Source organism: Mastomys coucha, unplaced genomic scaffold (assembly GCF_008632895.1).
Source record: "Mastomys coucha isolate ucsf_1 unplaced genomic scaffold, UCSF_Mcou_1 pScaffold18, whole genome shotgun sequence".
NCBI classification, from domain to species: domain Eukaryota; kingdom Metazoa; phylum Chordata; class Mammalia; order Rodentia; family Muridae; genus Mastomys; species Mastomys coucha.
Genome location: NW_022196900.1, coordinates 5,044,253 through 5,070,888, shown reverse-complemented (window position 1 = coordinate 5,070,888; position 26,636 = coordinate 5,044,253). Strand labels below are relative to the sequence as shown.

At 39.1% G+C, this 26,636-nt stretch overlaps 1 protein-coding gene across 14 annotated transcripts in view; it reads left to right on the top strand.

Moving 5' to 3' along the window:
- Positions 1–26,177, top strand: part of Rnf38 (ring finger protein 38) — a 111,014-nt gene extending 84,837 nt beyond the window's left edge. For all 14 annotated transcript variants that reach the window (XM_031377252.1, XM_031377259.1, XM_031377260.1 and 11 more), the window contains 10 exons: positions 3,141–3,334; positions 7,169–7,382; positions 12,164–12,331; positions 13,279–13,449; positions 15,018–15,179; positions 16,131–16,237; positions 19,073–19,157; positions 21,715–21,836; positions 23,758–23,857; positions 25,941–26,177. In XM_031377252.1, the coding sequence (XP_031233112.1) occupies positions 3,228–3,334; positions 7,169–7,382; positions 12,164–12,331; positions 13,279–13,449; positions 15,018–15,179; positions 16,131–16,237; positions 19,073–19,157; positions 21,715–21,836; positions 23,758–23,857; positions 25,941–26,003 (1,299 nt within the window). In that variant the 5' untranslated portion in view covers positions 3,141–3,227 and the 3' untranslated portion in view covers positions 26,004–26,177. The remainder of the gene's footprint in view (positions 1–3,140; positions 3,335–7,168; positions 7,383–12,163; positions 12,332–13,278; positions 13,450–15,017; positions 15,180–16,130; positions 16,238–19,072; positions 19,158–21,714; positions 21,837–23,757; positions 23,858–25,940) is intronic.
- Positions 26,178–26,636: the final 459 nt, after the last annotated feature.

Sequence of the window (26,636 nt, the reverse complement as noted above, 5' to 3'; positions counted from 1 at the left end):
CTCAGAAATCTACCTGCCTCTGCCTCCCAAGTGCTGGGATTAAAGGCATGCGCCACCACCGCCCAGCCCCCTGTAGCTTTCTTTAAGCATAAAATAACTGTTTTCATTGTAAACATGGACGTATAGCTCATTATTAGGACAGAGAAAGTATTGTTTTTTATCTTTACTCTTATTTCTGATAGTTTTCACTAGCCTAGAGACAAGGTGGCTAGGTTGACAGGGGCCCTCAAAGATCCACCTGCCTCTCCCTTCCTAGCACTACCATACCTCCCTGCCTAAAGTGATTCTGGGGCTCAAACCCAGCTCCTAACTTGTAAGGCAAGCACTTTCCTAATTGGGCTATATCCCTAGCCCAGTGGTTCTCGACCTTCCTAATGCTGTGACCCTTTAATACGGCCTCTCATGTTGTAGTGACCCCCCTCCATAAAATTAATTTCAATGCTCCTTCCTATCTGTAATTTTGCTATTGTTATGATTCATAATGTAAACATCTGATTGCCAACCCTTGTGAAAAGGGTCTATTGACCCTCACAGGTTGAGAACCACTGCCCTAGCCTATCACTAGTGTTAGTGAACAAACTAACCTTTATAACCTTTGGTGACCAGTTTTGTCATTGTTAACTATCTGTGCTTTGTTCTTGTTTTCCTTGTGTTGATGTAGAGGTCAACCTTCTTGTACTTTGTCTTTTGAGATAAGGCCTCACTGGCCTGGATCTCATCATACTAGATTACACTGGCTGGCCAAGGCCCCTGCTATCTCTGTCTGTCTCGAGTACTGGAATTAGCTTTTCTTTTTACGTGCTCTTTATGGATAGAACTCTATAGACTCCCATTTTGAGTTATAGTTCATCGTGACAGTGGCGATAGGAGGCAATGGAGTCTTGCCATGCCACCTCTCCCGCCCCCACATTCAAGAAGCAGAGTTGCTCAGCTTCCTTCCTTGGTTCACTACAAAACCCCAGTCATTGTATTTAGAATTGATGATCTTGCCTCTGTTAACCTTATCTAGAAACTTCTCAGAAATGCTAATGGGCTAGGCTCTATCCCATCCTGTTAATCTAGATAGGAACCTTTACACCTCATTCAACATAAGCCAATTCCTTCCTTTTTTGGGTATGAAATCCTCAAAAAGTACAATGTTTGCTAAAGTCAGGCGCATTTTAGTAATCAGATAGAAACTGGAACCTGCTTCTGCTTGTGGTTTTATCCATTGTGAGACCTCATACATACCCCCCTGCCTTCTTTCCTCCCTTGATTCCCAGTCTGTACCAGTGGTCTGTACAGTAGAGGTAGTAACTGTATGATTTAACATTTTACACATTTAAATTGTCGGCATCTGGTAGGTTGAAAACTTAGCCCACTGTTACAGAAAAGAATTCCCTCCTGAGAATTCAAAACAAAATTTTTTCAAAAAGATAGGACCATATAATAATTCAGTGGGTTTTGGAATTTGGTTATAATAGCACCAAGTGTTACTGGGAATCATACATCAGAAGTAGCAATTCTTACTGAGTAATTCCAGCATTTAGGAGGTAGAAGTGGGTAGATCTCTGAGTTCAAGGCCAGCCTTGGCTACTTAGACTGTCTTCAAAACCAAAATGTATATAATAGAATCTGACATAAACGCGCCTGCACCTCCACACTCAGAGCAAGGAAAGAGGAGGACTAGAAGTTCAGAGTCATTCTTTCCTGCAGAACAAGCTGGAGGCCTGTCTAGGCTACTTGGAAGGAATTTTCTTGCTTTTCTCTATGTACATTGTGTACGTACATATGTGTACACGTGTGTGAGTGTGATGGTGCTCTTAAAGTTTGAGGATTCTCATAAAACCTGGCTTTCTTGTTAAAGAAATAAAAAACCATTAAGAGAATGTAAGTTAGATGATATTTTTATAATACACTTGCTAAATAATTTTGAAATATCAAATGTAGCCATTTACCTTTTTTTCTTTTTTAAATTTAAGAGATAGGGACTCATGTAGTATAAGCTGATCTTGAACTCACTATGTAACCAAGGATGAACTCATATTACCAATCTTCTGGCCTTTGTCTCCCAAGTTCTGGAATTACACTCTAGGTTCAGCTCTATTTATCAGTTTGCTTTGTTCCTAAAATCAATGGTTTTCTTTGCTTGTCTCTTTAAAAATAGGACATTGTTGGCGCTAGAAAAGTGGCTTACCTGGTCAAAAGCACTTGTTGGTCTTGCATGGACTGGGGTTCAGTTTCTAGCCCCCTGTATGACTGATAACCATTTGTAACTCTAGTTCCAGAGGACTTGATACCCATGTTGGGATACACATGGTGCACAGACATGCAGGCATAACACCATGCATAAAATAAAAATAAATGTAAACTTATTGTGTGTGTTTACCACAAATATTATTTTTTAAACCAGTTAAAAGTATTCTAATGACTAATAAATAAAACTTGGGGTGTGGATTAGGTAGTATAAAATATGTACAGTCTTTCCAACAAAACGTAGCCTATCAGATTTTCGGTTAATTTGGAATTTTGGCAGTTTTGGTGAGATTTAATTGGGAAATCGAATGGTTGGGGAATCCTGGGGTTAATAGCAGTTTTATAAATTTTATAGCCACAAAGCTTTTATCGTGACCTTTGAAGGTTGGATGATATTCCCAAAGTACTATGACATTCAAAAAAGAATTGTTGATCTTAATCAGCTGTCTTTCCTTTATATGAGATTTATTTTATCCACGTAGCCATCACTGAAGAAGAATGATAGAGGTGTGTGGTTAGCATCCAAGGTCGGGGCTACTCAGGAGAAGAGGAGAGCTTCTCCCTAACCAAACTTGCCCTCACTGTCTGAAGGATGAGCTGATAACTTATAGCATAGTGGCATTTCTAGAAAGTCAGGTACTGTATATATAAGAGTTAGCTGTTTGTTGTTTCCTATATGTTGTTATCTAATGTGGTTTTTCATGTATATTTACAATCCAATCCCCTTTTCTCTACCCCGCCCCTACATTTCTTAATTTAGAGTTTTAAATTTGGATTGTTAGTGCAACGCATAGCCTTTGTTTGTTTTTTATGAGGAATGCGTTTTTTTTTTTTACCTATTGCATATGAAGTAATGTAAAGTCCTTATGGCTTTATTCATTCGGTCCTTTTTGTTGCATTGGCAGAGTGAAGATAGTCCGAGTCCTAAGAGACAGCGCCTCTCTCATTCAGTCTTTGATTATACATCAGCATCACCAGCTCCCTCACCACCAATGCGACCATGGGAGATGACATCAAATAGGCAGCCCCCTTCAGTTCGACCAAATCCACATCACTTCTCAGGGGAACGATGTAACACACCTGCACGCAACAGAAGAAGGTTTGTTGATCCCTGTTTATTACTTTACTTCCACTGGTAGGTTTGTGAATAGTTTTTAGTGTCAGAAAGCATATTTTTTTAGATATTTCATAAATATGTCAGTACCTGCACATATGTATATTCATGCATAAAAATTAAAAGTTGTTTAGGTTTCTATCTTAGGTTATAAGGAATTCATTAAGCTCCTCATTAAATCATTAAGTGAAGAAACTGAAAGAGACTAAAGTGACTTTCTTAAAGTAAATCTTGGCCATTATATATAAATTCAACTGCCTTATGATTTAGAATGGATTGTGAAGCTGGAATATAGTTTAAAGGTAGATTATTTGCCTAGATTTAGTTTAAAGGTAGATTATTTGTATCCATAAAGTCCTGTGTGGGCATAATGTTACTGTACACTGTAAAGATTATCCTTGCAGTATTCAAATGCTGACTTCTCTGCCCCCATATTTGGTTATAGTTGGGACATGGCATCGTAATGCTTATTCTAAGACTCCTGGCTCACTGTTATGTAAACACTGCTCCCCATTTATTCTCTGATTTGTCAGTAAAAGCTGATCAGCCAATATCTGAGCGGGGGGGGGGGAACTAAGCTGGACTTCTGATGGGGGGCCGTTTCACCACAAGGAGGGCTGAGGAGACACCATGAACGCATTTGGAGCAGTACTAAAGTGCAAGTATCTTGGAGGTTTTGGCTGGGAAGTAGCAAGATTGGCTGGAGATTAGAATAGATTAATAAGTGCTCGGATATTATGCTTTGAAGCTTGGTTAAGTAAATCTTACAGTCTCTGGCTCATTGATTTGGAGCTAGCTGAGATAAAGGAAAAAAATTCACTTTTTAAGATTTTATAACAGCTCTGTTGTGTTCAGTAACCCCAGCACACCCCCCTTCTTATGGGTTAATCTACAGTCCTGGTAATTGAAAAATATGTTCTATACCTTATAACTATCAGAACATATTAGCGCTTAGAGATGACCTACATCTGCCCTTCCAGCCTTCTCATCCTTTAAGAGCTATATTTCTAACAAAACTGGTATAAAGTTCATCTTTTGAAAGGAGTGTGGTGCTTGTCTTTCCTTCTCAGAGGAGTTAATTTCTTCCTCAGCTCATTGTCCTTTAGTTGCCAGAGATCACTTTATTTTAAGAAAATCAGTATGAGTTGCGGTACCTTTTTCCATGTACACAATAATAGTAATCAGAGGAATAAATAAGTTAGAAAATTTATGGACTTAAATGGTTTTGTGCCTCAACACAAAGACCTCATGTAATGAGGCTTTAACCTCCATTATGATTGAAATTGGAGATAGGGCTTCTTTTTTTTTTTTTAAGATTTATTTATTTTATGTATATGTGTACACTGTACAGATGTGCAGATGGCCGTGAGCCATCATGTGTGTGGCTGCTGGGAATTGAACTCACGGTGGTCCCTCTCACTCTTTTGTAGTACACTGTAGTTGTTTTCAGATGTACCAGAAGCAGGAGTCAAATCTCATTTCGGGTGGTTGTGAGCCACCATGTGGTTGCTGGGGTCCAAACTCAGGACCTTCGGAAGAGCAGTTAGTGCTCTTACCTACTGAGCCATCTCACCAGCCCCGGAGATAGGGCTTCTAAGGAAGCTGTTGAGGTTGAATGGGGCCCTTGTCTAGTAGGGCTTGTGTGTCTATAAGTAGAGACATCACAAGCTCACCTTGCCCTAGACAGACATGATGATAATGCAGAGTATTTGCAAGCCAGGAACAGAGCTCATCAGAACTCTTAGCTCAGTTACACCTGCATCAGAGACTGGCAGCCCTAGAACTTGGAGAGAATAACGTCCTATTAAGGCATCCACGTTATAATGTTTTGTTTCAGCATTCTGAGAAGATTGGATATGATCTTAAAAACCACCACTGATAGCCCAAATTAGCCAAAATAAGTCTGTCAGAGTTAAGACTCTCTTTAGACACTTAACACTTTTTAAATGCCCAGCACTATATATATATATATATATATACATATATATATATATATATATATATATATATATATATATATATATATATATATATATATATATATATATATGTATATATATATATATATATTAGGCAACTTTATGGAAATGTTTGAGTAATTTGTGGCTACTAGTATGTGGAAATAGGATTTTTTAAATAAAAGTTATAGCTTAAATATCTGGTTGTTTATAGTCTTCCTATTGTATGGTGAACTGTTGTGCATTCAGAACATGTGAGACAAATGTATAATCAAAAAGATAGCATGGTACCAACTCCTAGATTAAAACTGGCTTCATACAACTCGGAAGCGCACATGCACACACCAGCCCATCCCTTCTTCCTTCCAAGGGAGTAAACTTATAGTTTATGGATCCCCTGTTCATTGTGGTTTTGAATGCCATGTGTGTGTGTATGTGTGTGTGTGTGTGTGTGTGTACACATATATGTATATATATTTTTTCTTTTTTTTTAATTATTTATTATGTATACAGAGTTCTGCTGCCATGTACACCCGCACACCAGAAGAGGGCATCAGATCCCATTACAGATAGTTGTGAGCCACCATGTGGGTGCTGGGAATTGAACTCAAGACCTCTGGAAGAGCAGCCCGTGCTCTTAACCTCCGAGCCATCTCTCCAGCCCAATTGGTCATAATATTTTCTTAAAAAGTACAGTTTGGGATTTTGTTTTCATTTAAGTGTATTCTTTGTTTTTTAAGCAGTCTGTTTAATGTTGATGAAAATAGATCATTTATTTATTTTTGAAATTTATTTACTTTCCTTTTATGTGCATTGGTGTTTTGCCTCCATGTATGTCAATGTGAAGTGTCAGGTCCCATGGAACTGGAGTTACAGACAGTTGTGAGTCCCCATGTGGGTGCTGGGAATTGAACCCTGGTTTTCTGGAAGAATAGTGTTCTTAATCACTGTGCCATCTTTCTAGCCCACCAATTATTTTTACTGTGATATAATCTTACATTAAAGTATGACAGTTTATCCATCTGCTATTGGTTAATAGTCATGTCCAGGTTGTTATTACTCTAAAGAGTAGTACTAGGAATATTTGCACACCTTAGTTAAATGTACAGAAGTTGCACTAGGTATAAGCCTAAAATAGGAAATGGCTGGCAGGGTGTGTTTACAGATAAGATAGAAACTAGTTTTTGTTTCTAAATCTGCAAAAAGAATCATACTCTTCACTCATGGCAATACAAAGAAGGAGCAGGGGATACTTGCCACTCATAAAACAGTAGGAGGAATCACAACCCAGCAAGTATCTACCCGTGATTCCACACCAGTGGTGAACAACTAAGTGAATAGAGGAGAAGAAAGTGCTAACTTGGACTCTCAAGATTATCGCTCAGGGTGTAAAGAGTGCTTTGATCCCCAGGACTCACACAGTAAAAGAAAAGAGTGAACTCTCTCACAGGTTAGCCTCTGATCTGCACAAATACACTGTGGCATACATCATACACACACACACACCCAAACATTTTTTTAAAAAAGGAGTGGTCCATTTTTCTTATGAAACAATTCTATAAATCAGTGTAGAAATGAGGGTGATAGAAAATCCCTATCAGAGTAACATAGTAGCTATCATTGCAAATACAAGCTTGTTAAAAATTACTGGTGAGTCTTATATTTAAATTGGTTGATTTTTTTACACTTAATTATTTATTATTATTTACGGCAATTATTTATTACATGTACTTACCTTAGCATGTGTGCGTGTATGTATGTGCGCTCTTATACATACACTAGATAATAAGAATCCTGATAATCATACTAGTTAGTAAGCATTATAGTAATGATCTTCTTTTTGGCATCTACCCTATTATAGTCCTCCTGTTAGGCGTCAGCGAGGAAGAAGGGAACGTCTATCTCGACATAATTCCATTAGTCAAGATGAAAACTATCACCATCTCCCTTATGCACAGCAGCAAGCAATAGAGGAACCTCGAGCCTTCCACCCTCCGAATGTATCTCCCCGTCTGTTACATCCAGCTGCTCATCCACCCCAGCAGAATGCAGTCATGGTTGACATACATGATCAGGTACAGTAGCAGAATGTCCTGGAAATACAAGTGGTAAAAGTTAATGGTGGTTTATTAGGATCCATTGATTTTTTGTTGTTTTTGTTGCAGGTTTCTCTAATTCCTGAAACGTAGCTTATTTAAGTTCTCCATTCCTTTTAATAATGGAAACTGAGCCAAGTCTATGGTACATACCTCAAGTCTCAGCAAATCTCTTGACGCCATCTAGGGCTTCAGTTAGACATTGTCTCAATGAATGAATGAGAGAAAATAAAGGAATATGAAATGAGTCAGTGTTATTTTTGAAGAGTACTTCAAAGAATTGTATAAAGAAAATTATAAAGTATTGTTGAGGAAGTTTAAGAAAGATGAGCAGTTGGCTGGAAAGATCCAGTTTTGAACCTGTCAGTTCTCAAGTAAAGAACTAGGGTAGGATTAATACACTATGCAGGAATTGGTGTAGTCCCAAATAAAATTACAGTGGATTTGAAAAGTTGATCCTGATTTCTGTGACAATACATTTTTAAATCTATAATTGAAAGCAAGCTGTTGCTAGTTGTTTTTGTAAAGTTTTATCCTATCCTTCGATCTGCAGCAACTTTATTCAGCCCACAGGGTCTAGCTTACAAACCTAAGGACTACTTCCTACCTTACCTTTTAAGAAAAAAAATCATGGACTTAACCCTTGGCGTAAAGCCTCAAGCAGATGGTTCTCTCATGATTTTTTTTTTCTTTTTAATGTATGGTGTTTTACCTTCCATGTATTTCTATGTACTGTGTACATGTCTAGTGCCCAGTGGAGAGCAGAAAAAGGTGTCCCATCTCCTGAAACTGAAGTTACATCTAGATAGTTGTGAGCCACCATGTGGGTGCCAGAATCAAACCTGGGTCCTCTGCAGTAGCTCTTAACCACTGAGCCATCTCTCCACCCACTGCAAATAGTTTTTATTGGCAGAGTAGAAACAGCAGCACCATTTTAAAAATGCCAGTTCAGAGCTGCTGAGATGGATCAGTAGTAAAAAATCTTTGCTGAATTCAGTCCCCGGGACCTACATAGTGGTAGGAAAGAATCAACTCCCATGGGTTGTCTTTTTATCCACACACAAACATACAACCTGTTTATTTTTAAATGCCAATTCACAGAGTGTATAGTAGTCTTACTAAATCAGACCCAGCAATATAGGTTAATAGGATTTCTAGGTAGTTGAAGTATATACTTCAATTAGCTACTGTTGCATAATCCTGAGGAAAAAAACAATATAAGCAGAAATAGCAATTCAACTTTTCCCCCAGGACTGGGATTGAAGGCCCAAGTTTTGAATAAAACCATGGGTTTTTGTGTCTAAGACAAGCTAAGCAGCCTTTCCAGTTTTACTTCCACTTTTTAGGACTTAATTAATGTATCTATGTCATAGTCAGAGTAATGAAACAGATTATAAAGCTTAGAAATAGGAAGACACATCTGTGGATATCTTGTATTTGATATATGATGATGGTTGAAATTGGAAGACTGGAGTCTTTAATAAATGATGATAAAGCAGTTAGATATTGTGAATAGCTTCATTCCTTCAGGAAGAAAGGCTTTCTTAAGTAAGAACATATAAAAAGTAAGCAGAACTAGTGGCACATGTATATAATTAAAACTTTAATTTCATTGTTCTTTGTCAGACGTATGCTATTTAATTGCTTGGCCAATTGCCAAAATAATTCATAAAAGAAGAAGGAAGGTCTCAGTATCTATGTGAATGAGTTTGAATCCTGCTCTGTCTCATCCACAGAAGTTAGATCAAGTATGGTTGGGATGTACCTCAGCTGTGTTGCCTAGCCAACAATGTGTGATCTCCAATACTCAACCAGCTATGATGGTGCACCTGTAATCTCATTACCCAGAAAGTGAGGCTGGTGTATCAACAGTTCAAGGTCATTTTCTGCTTCGTGGAGTTCAGGGATACCCTGAACTAGAGACTCAAAACAAAAAGTTCAAGTTAAAGTTTAGACAAGTATTAGAAACATAATACTATTAGTGAAAGTGATCACTTTTATTAAGTAGGAAATACTTCTTTTTAGTATTTTACTTTTTTATGTGTGAGTGGTTTTGCCTGTGTGTATGTATATACAGCACACGTATGCCTACTACCTGCCAAGGTCAGAAGAGGGTGAAGGATCTTCTGGAACTGGAGTTACAGATAGTTGTGAACCAGGTGGGTAGTGGGAACTGAACCTGGGTCTTCTGCTAAAGCAGCAAGCACTTTAAACTAACTTTTTCTCTAGTCCCAGCAAAGATTTCTAAATCTATGTGTATAAGGAAGTAGCCACATTGACAAAAGTGGGCTTCATTAAGATAAAAATTAAATAACTTTCAAGGTGGCTCAGCAGGTAAAGACACATGATATGAACGAAGCCTGACCACCTAAGTTCAGTCCCCAGAGCCCACATGGTGCAAGGAGAAAACCAAGTCCTACAAGTTGTCCTCTTGGTTTCTGAGCGCACCCTGCACATGTATATTTCTAAATATAGACACGCACATGATGATGAGGAAGAGGAGATGGCTCAGTAGATTCTGGGCTTGCCCCACAACTCTGAGGAATGGGATTGAGATGCTCATCAGTTATGTAAGATTTATATAAAAATCAGTTGAGCAGAGTGAACTGCCTTTAGTCCTTGAGATGGAGATAGCAGATAGCTGGGACAAACTAAATCAAGCTGAAACAGAGAGCCCAGGTCAGCAAACATGGTTTTGACAAATTAGAAGATGGGCAATGAGCAAACAGTGGAGGCTATGGAGAAGAAAGTCTACCAAATTCTCCAGTTAGAGAAATGCAAATGAAAACCAAGCATGCTATGTACCATTTCTCACTGTTTGGCAAGCATGTTAGGAACACAGATCTGTGAGGAGAGATGCTAGAAATTGGGTCCTTTTACATCACTAGAGTTTGATCTACTTTTAATAGATCCTTTCAGGTGATTAGAGTTTTGAACATGGGGGTGGAGAGATGGCAGAGGCATTATTGCAGTCTTGAGTTTGGTTTTTAAGCATCTGCTTTGGAAGGTTTAAAACTGGCATGAACCCCAATTTCAGGGGTTCTGACAACCTCTGGCCAGCCGTCACAAGCATCTGGGCATAAACTCACACAGATACATGCATTACATGTGCATTCAAATGATAAAATCTCGTTTTTGTTTTTAAGATTTATTTATTTAATTTATATGAGAACACTATAGCTGTCTTCAGACACACGAGAAGAGGGCATCAGATCCCATACAGATGGTTGTAAACTATCATGTGGATGCTGGGAATTGAACTCAGGACCTCTGGAAGAACAGTCAGTGTGCTCTTAATTCTGAACCATCTCTCCAGCCTCATTCTCTCTGTTTTTTAAATCTGAAATGTATCCTCATCTCTTTACCCAATATGCTTTGAGATAAATAATACTACTACTAATATAAAACAGCAAGACCTGTTTGTAGTTACAAAAAAGTAATGACAGTTGTTGTGTACCTAATACAACAAGTATGCTTGAAATACTGGGTTAACCTCAAATGAGGGGAAGGCATAGCTACAATATTAAGTGGAAAAAGGTTTGCTCTTACTTACATTATTATGCTGATTGCTGGTAATGGAACGCAGGGCTTTGAGCAAGCACACTTTTACTGAGCTCTGTATCCCTAACCCAGATTTAATATTAAATACCACTTTTACTGTTTCACCTGTTGCAACTGAGCAAACACACACACACACATGTTTTGGGCTAGAGAAAGAAAGGGCTCAGCAGTCGAGAGCACTGGCTGTTATTGAAAAGGACTCAGGTTCAATTCCCAGCATCCAAATCATCTGTAACCAGTTCTGGGGTAACCCTTGCCCTTTTCTGGTTTCCATGGGCAATCTGATTATGTGATCTACAGGCAGGAAAAAACCACCTGTATACATAAAAAATCTGAGTAAATCTTTTAAATAACCACAAGTTTTAATTTTTACAAAAGATAATGTTTTTAGGAGTATTGCTCCACCAGCACCACCAGGGTGAGGAGTTCTCCCACTTTGCCCAGGAGAGGGGCAGGACTGACTCTTCAGCGCTCATACCATCAGGGCCAGCTTACTGTGCTGCCCAGGCGAGATGTGGCATCAGCTCTGCTCCGCCCTTGGACATCAGTATGGCTTCTGGTGGCAGCCCAGACCAGGGGTATACAGGTGGCCTTTGGTGGTAACATGGGTGCTCTTGACCGTCTCTAGACTATCTTTTTCAATCTTCTAGCTCTAGTTCTGTGAGGATAATGTGTAATCTTCATAGAGTTACCTTTCCTGTGCAAAGACTATGACATTCCTATTGAAACTACTAGAGGAAGCAAGGAAAGGTGTCATAGACTTAAAATTCTAGCACTTGGGAGAAAGCAGAGGACCAGGACTTCAAGGCCATTTTTGCCTACATTGTGAGTTAGAGGCTAACTTGAACTAGGTAAGATTGTTTTAAAAAAGAAAAAAAAAGGTGAAAGTACAATGTGAGTCTAAATAGCAAATAGGGGAATCAGTAAATTTGTTTGGGCAGGGTCTCATTTAAACCAGGCCTTTAATACACTATATAAATAAAACACCTTGAATTTCTGATGCTTTTGGTTCTACCTCCCAGTGCCAAGGTTACATGTTTGGTCCATCTTCCCTGGTTTATATGGTGCTGAGGTCACACCCAGGACTGCATAAAGATAAAGAAATACCCTATCACTTAAGCTACCTCCCCAGGTCCTCAAATGTTAACTTTAAAAATCGGTGACATTTTCTCAAAAGTTCTACTTTTCTTCCTTAAAAGCTCCATCAAGGAACAGTTCCTGTCTCCTACACGGTAACCACAGTGGCACCCCATGGGATTCCACTCTGCACAGGCCAGCACATCCCTGCTTGCAGTACACAACAGGTCCCAGGATGCTCTGTTGTTTTCAGTGGACAGCACCTCCCTGTCTGTAGTGTGCCTCCTCCAGTAAGTCTATGTTTTTATTCTCACTTGATTTTAACTATTGAAAATAGTATGCCAACCTGATTTTGTTTATGACTTAAGGTTCTTCAGTCCTCACTTAGGATAGCTAACAAGTTTAAGAACTGTCTTTGTAGCTTCACTTCCAACTAAAAAAATTAATTTTACTATGATAAAAATCTCAGCCTAAGTATAGTGACCACTAGGTAAAGTTAGCTTTAAAATATGGTACATTTTATTTAGAGTGATTAAAATATATACATTTAAGTGTCTTAAATCATATTTCTCCCTATAAGAACAGTTTCTAATTAAACTTTAATAAAGGTTTTCATCAGACTTAGTAATGTAGCATTCAGCAGATAGCCATCTTAGCCCTTACTGGGGTCTCTTGAATGACAGTCTATAAACTTGATCTGGAGGATAAAATATTTGCTTAATGCTATAGAGACATTGGGATTCATACTACATATTTTCCTTCTAGAGCTTATGTTTTAGCTTGTAGTATTCTGACCCATAGTCTTTCTTACTTAACAATGAAGTGGTTGAGATCCAGAGGGTCTCAGTAACTTATCTTCAGAGGAAAGCACTTAGAAAAAATATAAGTTTAACCCCCTGGTCTACCTGTGAGGTTAAAATAAACATCTATGTATCAATGTAATCATTAAGTGACCTAAGCAGGTCTCTGAGGAGCAGAGTGAAGCATTGTGTGGCATTTACCACCTGACACAGTGAGAGGACAGTAAGGAAGCACTGCTTCTGCACAGTACTCCCTCTCCTTAAAGTACAGGCTGAACTGATTGCTTACTTACAGATACAAAAGTCTTATAATACGTAATGTAAGGGAGATATTTTCTATCGGGGAAGGTGTGCCAATTTGATTCATAACTTTTTCAAGAAAATTGTATATTCTGGCATTTTTAACCTAAAAGTAATGTTTTTTTTTTTTTTTACAGATGCTTCAGGCATGTTCAGTTCAGCACTTACCAGTACCATATGCTGCGTTCCCACCCCTCATTTCTAGTGATCCGTTTCTTATACATCCTCCTCATCTTTCTCCCCATCATCCTCCCCACTTGCCACCACCAGGCCAATTTGTCCCTTTCCAAACACAGCAGTCACGATCGGTAGGTATTTCTTTTTGTGTTTCTATAGTCTTTCCAGAATGTTTAGATTAGGCTAATTAGTTTAGTAAATGTAAATAATTTCCATTTAAGCTTATAACATTGGTATTCTTACAGTTCTTGAAAGAATTAAAGGAACTTACAGATACATAAGTTTAGTTTAATCATACTTTAGAGTTATTTTAAATTTTTCCATGTTATTTTAGTATTATTTACCTTAAGTGAATTTTTATTATTTCATGTCTGCAGTCTTTCAGACAGAGGCAAAGGAAACTTCTTCCCTAGTTGGTACTAGGGATTTTTCTATTTTATGTATTCTAGTGATTTTTAAGTCTATTCTTACATGTGTGCATTCTGTAGTTGGGAAGGGGAGGGGTGTGTGGCATATGGAAGTTGGAGCACAATTTCGTGGAATTGGTTTTCTTCCCCCTTCTGTGTGCATTCAAGAACTGGGACTCAGGTTGTCAGGATTGCTCAGCAGGCCCCATCTGAGCCATTTCAATGCCTCATTCATGCATTTCTAAATTGAAAAGTTGGAAACCTTTTAATTGTCAGTACTTAATCTTTTAAAGATGGGGAGAGGGAGAGTGAGTGAGTGTATGCACCATATGTGCAGGTGTCTATGGAGATAAGAAGAGGGGGTCAACGCCTCCTGGAGCTGCAGTTTCAGTCTGTTGTGAGCCACCCTATACAGGTGCTGGGAACTGAATTCTGCCTGGCAGAGCAACAACCTCTTAGTTATCTCTGCAGCTAGCCCTGTTCTTCCTCTTCCTCCTCCTCCTCCTCCCTCCTCTTTTCTCATTCCTTTTCTCCTCTTCCTCCTTTTATTGGTTAGTAAAGTTTTTTGAGACTTTCTCCTTTAACCCAGGTTCGTGAGACATTATTATACAAAAGAAGCTTAGAGTGAGTCCACCTATTACACCATTTATTTTAAGAAAACATACTCCATGCTATGAAATACAGTGTGCTTTATAATCAGTGCTCACAGTACATTAGGTTAGAGTCTCTGTCCTCCTGCCTTCACCCAAGTGTTAAAATTATAAGTATATATAGGTATATATATATGCCCAGCCACAGCACACTTGAAGTAAGCTAAAAATGTCAGTTTTGTAAGTAAGTTTACAGAGAATTTGTCTAAAAGTCATGTACTGATTGACACCACAGCCCATGGTTTTTGTAGTAGAGTGAAACTTGTACTGTACTGTCCCCTCTTGTTCTACTTCTGACTTATACACATACCATATGCTAGTTCTTCAGGGAGTCTCAGTGTCTGAAATTCCCCATTGATCAGGGTATTATGACAACTCAAACTTTAATTTCCATATAATTGGCTTGCTATGATTTTTCCTCTCCCATTTTGAGAGTTTGGGTATTAAAGGACATGTATACTATACTAGATGATACAAATGCTTAATGTGTAAATAAGACAAATATAATTAAATGTAGGAAATCTTGAGTCCACGTACATTTTTTTTTGGTTTGATGTATCACAATGGCCTGGAAAATATTGTTTAAGAAAAACAATTTTTTAAAGCATTAGGAGTATGCTGATTTCTTTTTCCCCTTCTCAGCCTCTGCAGAGGATAGAAAATGAAGTGGAGCTCTTAGGAGAACATCTTCAAGTAGGCAGTTTTACTTATCCCCCTTCGGCCCACCCCCCAACATTACCTCCGTCAGCTCCTTTGCAGTTCCTGACACATGACCCTTTGCATCAGGAGGTGTCCTTTGGAGTAGTAAGTCTTCATTCATTGTTAATACTCATTTAATTGTTTGATAACTTATTTTGAGTTTTCAGTATAACTCTGAAAATGTTCAGAATTAATGTATTCTTAAAATCACTTGCATGTATGTTTAATCGTGGTTGTTGTATCAACATTAAAAAACTAGTTAATGCCACTTGAACAGTTAAGTTTTTTTAAAAAACAGATGTCAGCTGAGCATAGTAGCACAGACCTGTAATCTCAGCTTCTACCTGAGAAGGTAGCAGCACAGAGGATTGCTGTAAGTTATAAAGGTCAGGTTGGTCTAAAAAGCAAGGTTTTGGCTGCTCTGGGCTAAATAGCAAGACCTTGTCTTAAAAAGAAAGCAAGTTGGCTGGGCTGAAGAGATGGCTCAGCAGTTAAGAGCACTGTCTGCTCTTCCAGAGGTCTTGAGTTCAATTCCCAGCAACCACATGGTGGCTCACAACCATCTATAAATGGGATCTGATGCCCTCTTCTGGTGTGTCTGAAGATACATATATAGTAAATTAATCTTTAAGTGGGGGTCAAGTTGGATTTTATTCTAGCACTTGAGGCAGAAGCAGAGGCAGGTGGAACTTGAGTTGGAGACTAGCCTGGTCTACATAGTGATGTACAGCACAGCTAGGGCTATATAGAGAAATATAACCAACATGACCAACAAAAACAAAAAAACAAGTTGGGGCCAGCAAGGGTGACTCAGGGTAAGGGTGCTTGTTATGTAAGTCTGGCAACTTGAGTTCCATCCCAGAACTCACAAGATGCTAGGAGGAGAGAACCAGCTTTATAGACTTGTCCTCTGATCCTCACACGCATGCTCTAACATGTGCACCTATCTAAACACATCATGCACACACAACTTTTTTTTAGTTTAAAAAAAAAAGTAGATTATTTGATACTGATTATAAACATAGAATGATCATTTTCAACCTTTCCCTCCTACAGCCTTATCCACCATTTATGCCTCGGAGACTCACAGGACGTAGTAGATACCGATCCCAGCAGCCAATACCCCCTCCTCCTTACCATCCCAGCTTACTGCCATACGTGTTGTAAGTTCCTCCTTTTACTGACTTCTCTGGAGAGTCTTTGCTTTATGAGTGCCTTCTCTGTGGTCTGTGACTTAGTATGTGTTAGGATACTGCTTTTGCTTGATGTTAAGTGGCACTTGAGAGCCATTCATTAAGGAAGAAAAGGAGAAGGTAAAAACTATCAAATTGCAAAATGGAAAAATTTAAAGTATTGCCGCTTACACAGTTGAATCAATTTTTTTGTTTTGGTTTGTTTTTGGCTTTTTTTTTTTTTGTTTGTTTGTTTGTTTTTGGTTTTTTGTAAGATTTTATTTTGTGTAAGTCTTTTGCCTGCAAGTATATGTCTGTATATCGTGTGCATACAGTGCCTGTAGGAGCCAGCTGAGGGCATTGGATCTCTGGACCTGGAGTTACAGATGGTTGTGAGACACTGTATTGATGGTGCGAACTGAGCCTAGGTACTCTGCAAGAACAGCAAGTGTTCTTAACTGCTGAGCCATCTTTTCAGCTCCCAGAGTCAAAAAACAAAAATTTTTTTACACTTATTAGAATCTATTTGGTGGGGGAGCATGTGCATGCCACAGAGGACACCTTGGGGATGTCTGTTCTCTTTACTATATAAATTCCAGGGATCAGACTCAGATTGTCAGGCCTTCAGGGAGCATCAGGCCTTACTGAGCCATCTCTTAGGCCCTAGAATCACTTTTTTTGCTTTTTTTTGTTTTGTTTGGTTTGGTTTTTGTTTTTTGGTTTTTGAGACAGGGTTTCTCTGTGTAGCCCTGGCTGTCCTGGAACTCACTCTGTAGACCAGACTGGCCTCAAACTCAGAAATCCGCCTGCCTCTGCCTCCCAAGTGCTGGGATTAAAGGCGTGCACCACCACTGCCTGGCCCTAGAATCACTTTTGATGCTATTTTTCTTAGAAAAGACAAGAAGTCATTTTTATATCTTAGAACTAACTACTCTGTTAGGATTAACTTTATCATGGGTTAAACGTGGTATTTTTTTTTTGATTTCTGGCATAATGAAGCCAAATGTAGGCCAAATCCAGGGTGGTTTGTTACACTGTGTCTGTGGGGATAGATCCTTCTGTCCTCAAGCTCGAACCATGATAGTAAAGTAGCTAGTAGAAGGGGGTGTGGGAAGCTGGGTGTTGCAGCATAGCTATAATACCAGGAGTCAAGAAGTACCAAGCCAGGTATGACTACATAGCAAAACCCTATCATAGAAAAAAAGTAAAGTAAAGTAGGTGTGTCTACTTTCCTGCTTCTTTCTCTTGACATTTTCCAGAATGGAACATATTTCTGTTGTTGATAGTTCATTGACTGGGACTTAGTCACATGTCTATAATTACTTTTAAGACAAGTATGAAATGTAATCTTTAAACTACAGGTTATATTTCTGATAGTCTTAGCTCCCCCTCTTTCCCCTTACCACACACTTTCCTCTTCTATTTATCTTAAAATAAGGTAATATAACCTCCTAATTTAGAACTCTAAAATGTTTCTATTTAAATCTCTGTATTTCCATGTAAACTTTAAAATTAGCATTCATTTTGTAGTACAAGCTATAAAAGTGACTTTTTTTCTCCTATAGTAATTTAGCACCTTGGAGACTTTACTACCTCTGTCTGTTAACCGAGGCTTAGTCTTGGAAGCTTCTAGCTTCTGCACAATCTAATCTAGGCCTAGAATGTTTTCTGCCTCTGAGACTTACTGCTGAGTAAGCTCATCCTTTCTAGTTCTTTCTGAGCTCTGGTTGGCTGGTCAACTCAGCTGTTCTGGCTCAAAACTCTTCTCCATGCCGACCGATTCAATCTAGATTCTCTCAGCCTCTGAATTGCTGTGCTTGGCCTCATACTAACTTGGACAGTCTGTTCTAATCCTCCTGACACCTCCTCATTCTCTGTCTCATTCTGTTTTCACCTATATCTAGCCTGTTCTTTCTCTGTAATTTGCCTCTGTACAACTGTCCCAGTAACACTTCCTCTTCCTCTCTCTGCACTGCCCCTCAGGTAGCTTCCCTTTCCTCTTTGTTCTCGTGAGAATTGGGCATATCCTATACTATCAGATCTTTCTCTGAGCCATCACTTTGTCTGCCACTCAATTAGACTTAATCACTTTCAAACATGGGTGCTTTCTCTACAAAATAACTTTACCTTCATTGTTTGGAATTAAAGATGTGTACTAAGAGCATGTCTATATTCCAGCCAGAGGGATTAAGTGTGTGCTAAGGGCTGAGCCACACTACAACTAGACACCAGATTTTTCTAGTAAACAACATAATCTCAGGGTTCATAATGTGATCACACATCCTGCAACAAAAAGACATACAAAGCTTAGTAGAGTTTTATGTTAAATCCATAGATCAATATGGAGGAATAGTAATAACTAGTAGTTTTTCTAGTCTACTTATATATTAACTGTGTAGCAGTTTTTATTATATATATAGTTCTTATGTATGCTTTATTAAGTCTGTTCCTACATTTAAATTCTTACATTACATTCCTTTATTCAGCATGAGTACGTGCACACAATGGCATGTGTGCTTGTACATACCTTGGTCCTCTTGTGGAAATTAAGACAACTTGTGAGAGTTGGGTTCTCTCATCATCTGACATCAGGCTTGATCTTCTTTACTTGCTAAGATGTCTCTGGCCTTCATGTTTATCTTGTTATGCTATTGCAAATGGCATGTTTTTACTCTCAATTTTAGTCTGTTTAGTAAAGTCAATGCCTTTAATGCCACTAATTAGCACTGACCATTCTTTGTCCATGTAACTCTATCCTCTGTCCTTCTGCCGTTACTTGTGTTGTTGTACATCTTAGTAATGCTTCCTTGCTGGTTTTCTCTGTAGATCAATGCTTCCAGTACCACCTGCAGTGGGCCCAACCTTCAGCTTTGAATTGGATGTGGAAGACGGAGAAGTTGAAAATTATGAGGTTAGTTGATGAACTATGAATTAATTTGGGGAGTGTTGTATATATTGTCCTGTACTTCCGCATAAACATTTATGAGATTAACTTTGCATTTTGAGATACAATTAATTCATAAAATTACTAAGCATCTCCAGGATATTTGAACATTTGCTTCCTATTACAGTAGGTAGATTTATTATGTACATACTTATAATTCCATAGAGAGGATGCAAATGACGAGAAAATGGTAAGTTTTGATTAGGTGTTTAAAAAAAATTGTGGAAGCAAAGATGTTAGAGCTGAATCTTGAAAGAGGGACTTTTATTTATTTTTGCATATGGTTGAGGGAGGAAAGTGTTAGCATGCTATGGTGTATATTGCATATGGCCTGTCACCTGTGTGGTACACATGCCTATGGTGCCAACACTTAAGAGCTGAAGCAGAGGATAACACATTTACAGTCAGCTCAGACGACATAGTGAGACCTTGTCTTAGAAAAGGGAGAAAATGGAGATTTGAGGCATTATATTGGGATTGACACAGGAGGATCTCAAGTTCAAGATCAGCTTGAGCTGTATAGCAAGACACTTAATCTTTATAAAAAAAAGACAACCTAGTTATAGGTTGAAGCACATAAGTAATGAACCATTAAAATTAAGGAAGAATGAAGTACTAGTGTTAAATCAATAAACATAATAAGATACATCAAGTGTTTTAAAATATGAGTTCATAGTAAACACTTTAAAAACCCAATTTATTTATTGGATTTTTACAAGTTGGTGTGGATAAGTTACTCGTTATAAGAATATTTCTTTAATAATGATGAAATTAATGTCATTCTCCTAGCCGTGATGAATGAATGGCACAGTAGGTTCATTTGTCCCTGGTGATTGAGCTGTAGGACAGTGGGCCTGACGATAGTCAGACCTCATTGCACAAGATGTGCTGAACCAATAGGTCAGAAGTGGACCTCATTAGTCACAGTGGCAACATCTGTGGGTTTTGTTTTAATTTTGAGACAGGTTCCCCAAGCTGACCTTTAACTTGTTATGTAGCTTTGACCATCTGATTATTCCTGCTTCCATCTTTTAAGAACAGTTAACAGTTCCACCACACCTCGTTTGATGTTGTCCTGGGGCTGCAACCCAGGGTTTTGTGTATGCTGAGCAAGCACTCACCAAGTGAGGTACATTCACAGCCACCCACTGGGAATTTCTTCAGGTCTTTGACCTGGTTTCTTCAACAAATAGAAGGATAAAGAAACTCGAGGGGCTGGAGAGATGCTAAAAGAATTTAGTGCTTTATCAAAGGACCAAAGTAAATATCCCAATACCTACATCACGGACTCAAACATCTGTAATTCCATCTCCAAAGGATCCAACATCTTGCTTCTAACCTCCATTGACACCCATGCATGCATGTGTATGTAAAATAAAATTTTAAGAGACTTTATGTATCATAACATTGTATCCCTATTTGAATAAAATACTTATTTTAAAAATAATCAGTATTTGAACATTAATTGGATATTTGATTTTAAATTAATTTTAGTATGATGACATTATTGTGTTTTAAAATTTTTCTTATGTGTATAGATGTTTTGCCTATGTGTATGCTTGTGTACTGTGTGTGTCTAATGCCCTTGGAGGTCAGAAAAGGGTGTCACATGGTTGTGAGCCCCATATGGTGCTAGGAATAGAACCAAGATCCTTTAGAGGAGTAATCAGTGCTCTTAACTACTGAGCCATCTTTCTAGGCCTGTTGTGTTCTTTTGAAAAGTCTTATCTTTAATAAATTGATTATGTAGTAGATGTGACCCACCCAAGGCTAATTTTGCAGGTGTCAGTCTGCAGAACATATCTAAATGAACAGTCTTTAAAAACGGTGTGTGTTTCTTATGCCTATGTGCATGTAGTGCCTTTACCATGTCATAGGGCTATTTGTGGGAGTTGGTTCTCTCCTACTATGTGGGTCTGGAGATAAATTAAGCTTAGGTTGTCAGGCCCATGGCAAGTGCCTTTACTTTGTTGAACCAGAGTCATTCTGATTAGAGTAACTGGCCCTGTTGTATATTTACCTCTACTGTTTTGGAATTTGTCTTTCATAAAATCCTCCTGAAATTGTTGTATGATTGGTTATCACTTCTCAGTGGCTGTCCTGATTGCTGTCCTAATGACTGACTGTTTTTGTGAGCATATGTGAAAAAATCTTAAAAAGTTTAGAGTACAGCATAGTTACAGCCTAAGTACATAGTTTTTCTATGTAAAATAAAGAGTTGTAAGTCCTAGCACTTGAGAGACTGAAGCAACAGGCTAGTCTACAAAGTAATACTTGTCTCAAAAAAAAAAAAAAAAAAATAGAACTTACTCCAGTGGATGGCCAAAGGGCTCTTGTTCAATCTCTGGGATTCATTTGGTGTAAAGAGTACTGCCTCCCCACAAATATTATCTTCTGACCTCTGCATGTGCTCCATGGTACCATGCATGTGCATGCTGGTGCACATACACAAGAAATTAGACTGTTGTGATATACTCCTATAGAAAATGTAAAGAATGAAAATCTGTCTCCTTCTCCTCTTTAGGCCCTGTTAAACCTGGCAGAGAGGCTGGGAGAGGCAAAACCTCGGGGACTGACTAAAGCAGATATTGAACAGCTTCCTTCGTACAGGTTCAACCCTAGCAACCACCAGTCAGAGCAGACTTTGTAAGTATGTTTCTGTGGCGCTCCTACCTTTAGGAAGTAAGAGTTTGAGTGCCTGAGAGAATGTGATAAAGGTGGGTGGTTAGCATCAACCCTGACTAGGTCCATGCTTGCCAGTAAGGGAGTCATTAGTCATATGGACTCACTTTTTTTTTTTTTTAGTTCATTTTTATTTATTTATTTAATGTATTCAGTGTTATGCCTATGCTTGCAGGCCAGAAGAGGGCACCAGATCTCATTATAGATGGTTATGAGCCACTCTGGTTTGCTGGGAATTGAACTCTGAAAGAGCAGCCAGTGTTCTTACCTCTGAGACATCTCTCCAGCCCCTATGTGGACCATTTGTTTCCCTAAGTTACAATAGCAAGTGACTGATATGAAGTTTAAGTACAGGTTTGAATACAGAATGAGCTGAAATTCATATCATAAAGTTCACTGCATTTAATTTTTTTTTTTTAGTGTGTTTGTAAAGTTGTGCAGCTATCACCACAGGTTTAGACTGTTTTGTCAAAATGGTTTTCTCTTAACCTATTAGCAGCCACTTCCCTAGGTCTTCCCAGCCTTGATCTCTCCCTCTCCCTCTCCCTACTCCTCTCCATCTTCCTCTCTCTTTCTCTCTCTTTTTCTGAAACAGAGTTTCTCTGTGTAGCTCCACCTGTAATAGAACTTGCTCTGTAGAACTCAGCAGAGATCCACTTGATCTCTGATGCCTCCTAAGTGCTGGAATTAAAGGCATGGGCCACCACTGCCTGCCTGCCTCTCAGCCTCCTCATGCCTTATCTCTTCTATCTCTATAGCACTTATCTGGAATCCTATAACACAGTGCTTCTCATACCAGTGTTTGTTGTGTATATGCAGGTACACATGCATGTATATGCACATAGAGATCAGAAGTTGATATCAGGTGTCTTTCCAGTCATTCTCCAGTTCTCGAAGTCAGGGTCTCTTACTGACTGATTGTCTAGCCAGGTGGTCCCAGGAATCCCAGCTTTTTTTATGAGAATCAGACCTTTGGGTCTGAACTCTGGTCCTTGCATTTATACAATAGACTTTATCCACCAAGCCACCTCCCCATCTGTAATCAGTTTCGTATATGGTATAAGATTTTGGGGTCTTCTACATTTGCTCTTTTTCATCAGAGTATCCTACTATTCCAATACTCTTTTGGGGGTAGGGTACAGGGGGAAGAACAGGGTCTCACTATGTAGCTCTGGCTGTCCTGTAACTCAGTAGACTAGGCTGGCCTCAAACTCACAGAGATCCTCCTGCCTTTGTCTCAAGCATTGAAATTAAAGGTGTACACCACCAGGCTCAACCATATTCCAGTACTTCTAAGAATAATATGTTATCAATGGTCTAGTATCTCTAGTTTTCAGACTGACTGGAATGTTAATTAGAAATGTCCCTTTTTGTCACTTGGTTTTGTTCTTTCTGGTGAATGTGTAGCATATTTGAGTGTAGTTATGTAGTACCTGCATGTGAATGACACATGAGCCATTGCATGCACAGGACATTGGGTGTCTTCTGCCCTTGCTTTTCACTTTATTGTCTTAAAGTAGGATCCCTTCATAAGCTAGTTTGCTTTTGCTCTAGACAGGCCAGCCAGGAACTCCTAGACTTCCCCTTCTCTACCTCCCAGGGCTGGGGTTACAAGCACACACAGCCATGTACCCAGATACTGGAGCTTTAGACTGGGTCTTCATGCTTCCGAGCACTGTTAACCACTCAGCCATCTCTCCCACTCTTTAACCAGAAACTTTGATAATCTGTCAGCAAATCAAAGAGCCCTCAGTAAGTCCCTTAGCATCATCATTTTTAGGATAGTGGTAATTTTTTAAAGTGATATTTTGATAACAATAGTTTTGCAAACATAATAGTCATAACAAAATAGAAAACCAAAAATGATTTCTTTGCTCTTTTCCAGGTGTGTAGTATGCATGTGTGATTTTGAGTCAAGGCAGCTTCTTAGAGTCTTACCCTGTAACCACGAGTTCCATGCCAAGTGTGTTGATAAATGGCTTAAGGTAAAGTGATCACAAGTGTAAAGAGAATAACCATGTTTTGCATTTCTGTTGATTATAAGTTCATCTGAGTAAGCCCATGGTTTGGAGGCGGAGGGTATGGGAGATGAAATGGAGCATCTGTGAGAAGTCTGGGTGAGAGTAGCTGTAGACACTGGACTGGGGACCGACTGCCTGCGAGTGGTTAGTTAGCATGGGTGACTTCTGGGTGCACTTTCCAGCATTGTTCTTTTTTTTTTTAAGAAGAAGGAGGTACTTGTTGCCATCAATAGGGGGTGGCAGTTTTACATGGGCAGGGAGCATGTACTCGTTTGTCCCTAGGATCTGTGTGCTTGGGCTCAAGACCTGGGCTCCTGAGAATTCTTTTTTAATTAAATCAGAGTCAGGATGGGACCTCACTGGGGCTTTTTTGCCAAAGATTTTTCTGGAGAATAAGCTTTTTACTAAATTCTGATCAGTTCTTCTCCTATGCATATAGAAAACTCCGAAGATTAAGAATAGCAGTGGTCTGTCAGCCTGACTGCTGAGGCTTCTTTTTAAGCATTTCTTTGCATAGTTTTAATTATGTGAATAAAATATAAATCAAATGACAAAAGAATTTAAATAGTCAATTTTGAGGTTTTTTTTTTTAATAGAATGTGCTCATTAGGTAACTTTATAGTCTAATAAGGAAATCAGTTAAGGTCGAGTTGGTGTGCTGGTACATACCTGTGATCCTCTCACTCAAGGGGAAGCTAAGTCAAAGTCTTGCCCTCAAGGCCATTCTAGACTATATAGTAAGACCTATCTCCTAAATTCTGAAAAATGAAGAGTCTGAACTTTGTCAAAAAAAAAACAAACAAAAAAAAAAAAAACAAAAACAAAAGCATGGCTTATGAGTGAGGGGTGGTGCACAAGGGAGGGCCCAGTGATGTAACTAGTCATTGAAACGTCGTGGAGGAGTTTATGCTTGACTCTGGAAAGCAAGGGGAGGGTGCTGCCACAGCTGTCTTTTACAAACCTCCCTGGCCACGGTGTAGAGAATGAGACAGGAAATACGTTCCTCAGAAAGGAACGGAATAGGGTGAGGGTGAGCCAGGCATACTGAGTAGTGACAGCAGTCGAGAAGACTGAAGTCTCTGAGAGCCATCCATCATAATGTGGGAATTAAGAGTGTTTGTTGAACAGTGGTCGTAGCAGGTAAGACAGTAGGAAGTGATGCCTTTGTTTTCCCCACCTGTGGAAATAAAGGGAATAAACACATTAGGAGTCAGGGAAGGGTAAGTAGGAGCCATGTATGGTATGACCTTACTCTGTTAAACTCAGCCCTCAGGAAGCGGGGCAGGTGGATCTCCTTGAGTTTGAGGTCAGCCTGATCTACACAATAGAGAGATCTTGCAAAAACTAAGAGTAGTGAAGATTGGAGCCAGGCTCTTGGCATGCATTACAGTCCTACCACTGTGAAGAGGCGGGGCCAGGAGAAGGAGTTCAGTGCTCCATCCCAAAGACTAGATTGGTGTTATCCCGCCCCCCCTTCAAAAAAACAAAGAACAGCCAAGATCTTGATTTTAAGTTATTTTTTTCCAAACTAGTGTTAGCAAATCATGTTTATGAATTTAAACAAAGTCATTAAAAAGTTACTCGTGGGTTGTCTTGCCTTGTTCTTGTTTTTTTGTTTGTTTATTTTTGATTTTTTTGTTTTGAACCAAGTTCTCATGTAGCTGAGGCTTGCTTAACTCATGATTCTCCTGCCTCCAAGAGTTGGATTACAGGCTTACACCACCATTCTGGTTTAGGATTTTTTTGTTTGTTTGTTTGTTGGGTTTTTTTGGTTGGTTGGTTGGGTTTTTTTGTTTTTCGAGACAAGGTTTCTCTGTGTAGCCCTGGCTATCCTGGGACTCCCTCTGTAGACCAGGCTGGCCTTGAACTTAGAATCTGCCTGCCTCTGCCTCCCAAGTGCTGGGATTAAAGGCATGTGCCACCACCGCCCGACTTAGGATTTGTTTTTAAAGGAATAGAAAGTAAAGACCATATGAGAGTAACAGTAAAACTGGGTACTTGACTGTATGAGGCATGACTTCAATAATTCTCTCTTCTTGTTTTTCAGGGAAATCGTACTTGCCCAATTTGCCGAGCCGATGCTTCCGAAGTGCATCGGGATTCAGAGTGACCAGCCTAAGAGCACAAATTTAGTTTGGGTGTTCCTCATCACATGTATATATGGACTATCCATTGAACTTAACCTGTGTGGCTTCCAGCCCTCCCTTTACCAAAAGGGTCAATGGACCTTTCTTTGCACTGTGTGACTTAATCAACTATAAAAGCTTACAATTAGTCTTCACAATTATGGAATTGTTATACTAACTGTGTGATTGGAACTCCAAAGACCTTTTCTTTAGCTTAATTTTGTGTGTGCACTAACATTCCCTGGGTTTTGTGTGATCATTCCGAGTGTTGCTGCAAGATTACAGTGGACGTGATCTTTTAGCATGTGCTTTTATAAAAAGTGGTAGCTCCAGATGATATAGCAATCTACCTTATATAGAGCCTTCAGAAACTGTGAGTGGAAGTGAGTGCGGCGTATGACTGCTGGTGATCAGTGAATCTGTGAGAGAGTGCGTGCAACTACATGTGTGGGGGCATGGTAGCTACTGTGTGTGTGAGATCCTATATACCAGCATGTACTAAGAATGTGTGTGTAGTTTTAATTATGCTGCAATGTATAATCTGGTGTGTTATTTAAACAGCACTAGTACTGTACACTGGTTTTTCCTTGTGTTTGCTGTTGCACACTGATTGCTAA